Source organism: Seriola dumerili, unplaced genomic scaffold, assembly GCF_002260705.1.
Source record: "Seriola dumerili isolate Sdu_G_001 unplaced genomic scaffold, Sdu_1.0 BDQW01000052.1, whole genome shotgun sequence".
NCBI classification, from domain to species: domain Eukaryota; kingdom Metazoa; phylum Chordata; class Actinopteri; order Carangiformes; family Carangidae; genus Seriola; species Seriola dumerili.
In genome coordinates, this window is record NW_019174307.1 from 8,322,411 (window position 1) to 8,330,574 (window position 8,164).

The 8,164-nt window shown below is 37.6% G+C and overlaps 1 protein-coding gene across 1 annotated transcript in view; it reads left to right on the forward strand.

Moving 5' to 3' along the window:
- cps1 (carbamoyl-phosphate synthase 1) overlaps positions 1-7,296 on the forward strand; it is a 64,422-nt gene extending 57,126 nt beyond the window's left edge. Inside the window, exons 35-38 of the mRNA XM_022740572.1 lie at positions 2,625-2,684; positions 2,875-2,987; positions 5,661-5,790; positions 5,886-7,296. Coding sequence (XP_022596293.1) covers positions 2,625-2,684; positions 2,875-2,987; positions 5,661-5,790; positions 5,886-5,999 — 417 coding nt within the window. The 3' untranslated portion in view covers positions 6,000-7,296. The remainder of the gene's footprint in view (positions 1-2,624; positions 2,685-2,874; positions 2,988-5,660; positions 5,791-5,885) is intronic.
- Positions 7,297-8,164: the final 868 nt, after the last annotated feature.

Genomic DNA, 8,164 nt, shown 5'->3' on the forward strand with positions numbered 1-8,164 from the left:
AATTTGACTAATGTGTTACCAGCCCTTGAGCTACATATTTCAAGAAGTAAATTCATAGAAACACAGTTATTCAGTTTCTATATTTTGTTTGGGTGTGGATGTCCTATATTAGAGATGCATCATCCTGCGTATCCTTACACATTTAACACTGTGTCTGTCTGTCTGTTATTGCTGCCATCTTTCTGTGTTCTACATTTGCTAAATCCCTCAGCCAACTGTTTGCTTGATTGCATAGTCACGGCTAAGCAACCATTACTGGGCTTCTCTATTAGGCTTTGGAGTCTTCAACATTTCAACGTGTATGCAGGGCCTACTAGAGTAGTACTTTCGTAATCCAAAGTCTGGAAGATAGTGTAATTTTTTGTTGCCTTTTGCTTTTACAAAGGCAAAAACACAACAACATGAATACAAGGGATAATATGTCTGCTCTAAAGTAAGCAGCAGGTTAGTTTAATATAGTATTCCAACGCTTAGAAAGCTAACATAACATTAGCTAACTTTAGTTTTTGTAGCGTTGCAGATTACATTAGAAATAGCCCCATTAAGGAAAATCATTTTCAGCCCGAAACACTATAAAAGCAGCTTTTTGTGCCCCCGCACCAACATTATATTTTCAGGTGTTCTGTCCGTCTGTTTGTATGGCCATCCCATTCTTGTGAACATAATATATCAGTAATGCCTTGAGGGAATTTCTTCAAACATTAACTATACTGTATATAGCTGCTGGACAATTGAATTTCCCCCAGGGGATGTATAAAGTATCGATCTTATCTATCTTGGACTCAAGGATGAACTGATTAGTTTTTGGAGATTAAGGTAACAGTGACACCATGAAACATGGTTTTGGCCTTGTGAACGCAATATCTCCGGAACTTCTCAAGGGAATCTGTTCAAATCTTGCACTAATGTTAACTTGGACTGATGGATGAATTAATTAGATTTTGGTGGTCAAAAATCAAGGTCACTGACCTCACAAAACACCTTTTTGGCCTCTTGAATTCATGATAATCAAGACCACCTTGAGGGAATTTCTTCAGATTTGGCATAAACATTCACTTGGACTCAAAGATGAACCGATTAGAAATTTATGCTCAAAGGTCAAGGTCACTGTGACCTCAAAAGACACATTTTGGCCATAACTCACAAAATCGTGTGTTAATTATGACATAATTTAAAACAAATATCTAATAGGATAAAATGATGAAGAGATTACTTTTTATATCTAAATGGTCAAAGGTCGACTTCACTGTGACATCATAATGTTCTGCAAAAACATTTCTCGCCAATATTCAATGCTGTAACTCAGGAAGGGGATATTGTGACCATATTTCCTGCAACTTGGCTGGTTGGCGGAGGCATACAATTGCAAGCCGGTAACTCTAGTCTGAAATGTTGACACACATCAGTTGGAAACGGACAATGTATACTAAAGAATTGTTCCAAGTCAATCCATGATGACAAGTGTCAGGGCGTTGCCGCTGTGTGTGCTGGTGTTTTGATGCTCATTATTCAACTCGTACATTATAGTGAAAACAATGTACTATGAAGAAGAGTGCACAGTGTATATTTTATGGCATTAGTATATTGGAACACAGCTACAGTCCCTTTAGTTGTTACTGTCTCCCCACCTGTTGCTGTTTAACTCACAGTCTCTCTCTCTCTCTCTTTATCACACACTCTAATTCTCTCTGTCTGCCTCTGTCTTTTTAATTAGGCCCACCTTTTTTTGTACAAATTATGCAGCTGTGACACAATTGCACACCAAATTAGAAACGTATATGTCACATATGGCTTACTAAGGTAGGCTCAAAAATATACAAAAAATTTCAAACCATATCACAATTATTTTGGTGGGACAGCAGTAATTTTAACAAGCACATTGTTTACTGAGCTGAAGGGCACCCAGTTTGAGCATAATCAGTTGCAAATCAGCAGCAAAAACTCACAGAAGAGTTTTCAGCACTTTTGTGCTTTATGCTTGGTGGAATCTGTTAAGTAGGTCATTTGAAACTGATATCTAACAACATAAATGCATTACAAAATGATTTTTTTTCTTCCTTTACATCCTCACTGTGTTGTGTTGATAACAAATCCAACCTAGTGACGTATAGCCTCCTCCCGAGCCATGTCAGCTATAGTATCTTCTGAAATAATTCAGATCCCTTCGTTTTCTGCGCATTATGTTGTGTATAATAATACATCATACTGATACTAGTATCAGTATAATATGCTACAATATTTGGTTAACTTTAATGCAACAAAAAGTTAAAAAAAAATCAGTGTTGCAGCTATGGCATTGCATTGTGAGATCTTTCTTAGTCTCCAAAGTTTGTCTTGTTCTGTAATAATTGCCTAACACAGCGTAAAATAGCTCCACATCTACAGTCTTAATTACAATCATTCTGAAGCACAGTAAGACTAATGGTTTGGAAGAGGGACCAAGAGATCAGGGCAGATTTAGAACAAGCTTTCAATGATGAACAGTACATGATGGAGTTTGTCTCATACAATTTCTGTTATGCATTATGTTTGAACAGAACCCCATATCAAAACACTCATTCTGCTGGTATTCATATGTTGTTTTATCCTTTTGTTTTTCAAAAATGTGTCTGCTTCCCTTCCAGCATTCGTTCCGACCCAATTTCCTGGCCACAGCACACCAACTAAAAGAGGAGGGCTTCAAGGTGAGTGCTGGAAGCTTGAATGTTTCAAACACTACAGACCAGGCTTCTCATTAAATATAAGATATATTTTCCTGTGTGATTTCAACACAGTGGTTGATGGAGCTTCCTGGTTGTAATGTTTCTGCCTTTATTAAGAAATGGAAAAAAAGACATACCCCAGTAATAATGTTGCCCTATTTCTGTCTTATAGCTCTATGCTACTGAAGCCACTTCTGCCTGGCTGTGCGCCAATGATGTACCTGCCACTCCAGTCGCCTGGCCCACTGAGAAGGGTGAAAACACCAGTTTGCCTAGTATTAAGAGGTAGGGGAATGTTAATTTTAATGCTTTAATTTTTTTTTTGACAGATTCATGGAAACATGGAAAACAAAGCCAGCTAAGCTACTCTGAGTCAAAACTTTGAGGATGAGATTTGCTTATGGTTTTCCTGAGGCAGTGCTTAAGTAATACATAAATTGTGATTCATTGGATCCAAAATTGGGATATCTAATCAGCATAAGATACTGCCTTAAGATCTAAGGGCATAGCCCCTTCATTATCACTGTAATATGCTGACAAGATCAAAGCAGATGTAGCAGACTCTGAAGTCCACAGTCATTACATTAACCAGACTAGGGCTTGAATAGGGAGGATGAGGAAAGTCTTATGTCAGAGCAACGCCAAGTCAAGTTTGGGGAAATCAAAAAAAATACAGCTGAAGTGTCTTGGTCTTCATTTGGCCATGGCCAAAAATAAAGCAAGAGTGTTACTAAACTTTGTTTTAGCAAAAAAAGATCTAGGACAACTGTAAGTGTAATTAACTAAAATGTCAGTTAAATTGAAGATGTCTACATTTCTTCCACCTATTGTTGAAATTAAACTTAAATCATTTGCCACTGGTCACTTTCGCTTTAGAATGTGTTCACTTTTATGATTATATCACGATATGATAAAACATGATTTTCTAAGCACAAAGGCTGCGATTAGACTCTGGTCAACTGACATGTAAGCAAGAGTAGAGCAGTCAGCTAAAAGAGGGAGCAACTACTTGGCACGCTACACTTTGACCTGTTGAATAATGGCCTCAGGCTTGACAGAACCTGGCACTGCAGAAACTTTAGTGTCAAAGAGGAGCAGTACGTCGGTTGTGTGGAACTATTTTGGCTTTAAAAAAAAGAACATGGTGCACAGCCTCAGGTATTGTGCAGAACCTGCCTTGCTACGTCACAGGGCAACACTACTAACCTGTATCAGCAATTAAAAAAACACTACAAAGCCATGTATGATAGTTGCATGGCTAAAATGCCGTCGAGTGTGTCAAGTAAGCCATAAAGCCCCACACAAGGATCCCTGACCGAAATGTTTGAAAACATAATTCCATATGAACGTAATTCAAAACAGCACGGGGAAATAACTCAGGCAATAACAGAGTTCATAGAGAAAGATATGATGCCTCAGCACAGTGACCAAGCCTGGGTTTACGGCTTTGCTAAATGCATATATAAGCGGTACAACATGCCCTCCTGCACATATTTTAGCCAGGTTGCCATACCAGAGCTATATAAAAATGCAAGCTGCGAGTCGCAGCGGAGCTGAAAACCTACAGGAAAGCTGAAGGCCTTTTTTCTATTTATATATATATATATAGAATGATTTATTGCTTGTGTTTGTTGAATAATACAGAAGATAAGGAACTAATAAAAAATGTTTGCATATGACATCGTAATCTCAATATTGGTAAAAAAAAAAAAAAAAAAGCAAATTGCAATTTGATATTTTTCCCAAATCGTTCAGCCCTAGTTCAGTTGTCAGAGGTATAACATTTTTCACAGCTTCTAGCAGCATAGAATAATTGTAGCAGGCTGACGGTGACTGCAATTTTCACGTAATTACTCCACAAACAAGTCATGATCATACTACAGTGAAGCCATCTGGACCACATATTTGGGAATGAGCTGGTGAAGAAGAGGATTTAAAGGGAATTTAATAGGCATAGACCAAGACAACACACACACACACGGCTGGATGGCATCAGCTGTGTGAGGCGGCATAGAGGCCTACCCTTTATAAAGAAGTACATGACCTTTGTTGTCACTGCTGTCTGTCCTCCATATTTTCCATTAGAATTCACCACTAATTCAATGCTGCCTGTCAAAGGACTTCAAATGAAAAAGGCGACACTGAAGTCAGGGCTCTACTGTGTGTATGTGTACACTTGAACTTCTATCTTTGTGAGGACCAGTTATCTTTGTGAGTTACTGAATTGAGGGCATTTTGTGAATGTGAGGACATTGTGGTGAGTCCGCATAACCTCAAAGGCCTGTTTGAAGGTTAAGACTTGGTGGGGGGTTGGGCATTTAGTTGTGATAGTTAGGATTAGGGTAAGGGGCTAGGGGATGCACTCTGTCATTCTGCGAGTGAGTAAGTGAGCTATATCAATGGGTAAAATATTCTAATACTTCTAAAACTTCTAATAAACTAAACTTTGTTTTTCACTCAGTTGAAAAGCTTTAATATTTCTGGGAAGAACATTTATTTGGACAAAAATGACATGAAACTGACTGTGTAATCAGCCTAAAACAGAAATGTAGCATTATTTTCCACATATTACGATGATGTGTACAAAGAAGATCAGGCCAACTAAATATAAACATGCCCGCTGCATGTTTATATTTGACCACTAGGAGGCAGAAATTGTCTGAAACAAACTCACAGCAGCAGAGCTCTTTTATACTGCTTGGTCAAACAGCAAACACATTAGCAATGGACTGCTTAGTGCCTATGTCTACATCCAGCAGGAACAGCACTTTATGGGCACACTAAATTAAGTAATATATCTGGGTCATGTTGGCCTGCTATATATTCAAATAATTTTTTTTATCATTCACTAGTTGATTTTGGATGTCTGTCAAAAATATTGCAGCTTGTGCTTTTAAGTGGTTTAAATTTTTTGATTATGATCGATGACGGTTTTTTTTTTTTTGCTCGTTTTTTCAGACTGATCAACGAGGGTCATATTGACCTGGTGGTCAACTTGCCCAATAACAACACTCGCCACCTAAAGGACAACTTCCTCATCCGCAGAATGGCTGTCGACCACGGTGTTCCACTCATCACAAATTACCAGGTCTGTAAATGTCACAATACCAGCGACTGGGGAAAAGTGGTTTATATGTCAGTTTACATTTACACACTGTCTCTCCTGTTTTTCCTATGTATTAGGTGGTGAAGCTGTTTGCTGAAGCTATTCACTACGCAGGTGAGCTTGACACTACCAGTCTCTTTCACTACCGGCAGAAAGAAAGCCAACAAAGAGAGGCTAGCCAGCAGGGCTAGAGCTTTGTCCCCTTACCCTCATTCCCCTTTGGTTCCCTTTGTAAAACAGAAGTTTTAAGTGGCAACAAATTTTTGTAATATACTTTCTTAAATATTCCTTGTATCTGTTTTCCCATCCTATGGTGTCAAGAAGGTGTTTTAGTTATTTTGGTGGCAGTACTTACAGTCTGGTGTGAGTTACTTAGACCAAAACATAATAACTAACAATGTTTTATACCAGTATCTAAGCAAAGCTAGGCAAATGTATTTGTATAGCACATTATCATACACAGAGGTCATTGAATGTGCTTAACAGAAATAAAAGCATAAAAAATATTGTTGGTCAGTAATTAGCTAATGTTTTATAGATTAGTTGTAAACTATTAACAAACAACTTTTGTGTTGCTGGATGATGAAAAATCTCTGTGTGGTCTTCTTCCTCCAGCAGGACATTAATTATTGTAAGACCCCTTCCTTACTTAAAGTTTGCAGCTGTAAATGTTAATCAGCTGTTAAAAATGAACTGTGGACCAGATGGTCTACAGATCTTTCCCAAAAGGTCATTGTCAAACAGGTACCATGCTGGAGGAGGATAAACACCAGGCCAAAGAGATTTTTACAAGCTGGTAGTCCAAAAGTTTTTCTTATTAATGGCTTATAAGTGAACTATAAAGCATTTAGTGAATGAATTATTAGGTAATAAAAATCTTTAGATAAAGGATATAAACCCCCAATAAAAGATGACTTATCATAAAATGGTACCAGAGAATGTAATTACACTGCCTTTTATCACTCAAGTAAATCCCTAAGGATGATGTTGCAGTGGTTGTGGGTTTTTGCTTTTGTTATTTCACTTTCGTTATGGTCAGTGGTTTATATTCTTTGTTTTACATTAGATTTTTGGGCAATTTGATGCAATGACTCTTTGATTTTACCAATGGTAAATGCCATTTTACTAATTTGAGCTCATTCATATATTTAAAAATGGTGTTGATACTGAACATGTACTATATGAATGACTTTTAAAGATGTAGATGAGTTGCAATTAATCATTGTGCATTTTATGATAAGAAACTTTTATTTTTCAAGAGCTCCAGCCTCATACGCTACCTTTAAAGTTTGACGTTGATGACAACTGATCTTTTTATATTTTATATATACATATTTATGTGTGTATATACTGTAATTTTTCAAACTGAGTCTGCATTTGAACCTGCTCTGCATTTTAAAAGATAACACTATAAGTACATTTAGCTATGTACAGAAGAATTCGATCACTTTGTTGTTGTTTTGTTCATGTTTGTGCTATGTAAGAATCCACTGAAATAAAACAAAGTCTTCTCTCAACGATGTGTGTTTTGTGCTCTGGACATGCATTAAAATCAAAGTGCCTTCCGTCCCTCACCACAGTCTCTGCTGTAAACAGCCCATTCACACACAACACAATATAATGGCATTGGAACGTTAGAGGGTGAACTGTACTCACCGAATCAAAGAACAAGAGGTTAATACAAAATATAGCCTACTGGCCCTGAAGCAGGACATTGTGTTTACTGTAGTTTAAAAAGAGTTGTCAGAGCTTTTCTATCAGTAAAGTAATGCCAACAGAAGTGCAACCTGAATCTGACACAAATATGGAGTGATGAGTAACCTTAACTGTAGCTATTTGCGCTTTTTTTTTTTTTTTTTTAATTGGGACCTTTGTGTGTAATTACACAAAAATGCAAAAATTAATACTTCAAGGAGGTAAATGCGCAGTTAATAACAAGCAGTCTGAGGTACTGTTCTCTGTGGGATCAAGTCATCAAGCATATTTCATGTTTCAATACTCCAATTTATCAAGTCACACCTGAAGCAGTGCTGGGGCAGTTAACCAGATGCACATTTGCCAAACCACCCGATTTGTTTCCATCCTTTAATTCTTTTCTCTTGTAAAACAGAAAGACACTGACAATACGTCGCCTCATTCTGGTGCGCCAAACAGCAATAGGCTCATTACTTCCCTCAAGGTCAGATGGGAGAAAGCACCCATTCGTACCCGACGGTAAGAAACAGAATTGAAGTGGGTGTTTATTCTCCCTGAAAACCACATGGGCCTTTTCCACACCTATTCCACACTCATACTACAGCCACATTAATATGTTTTAGTCAAAAGCGGATTTCTTTTGCTACATTCACGCCTGGCG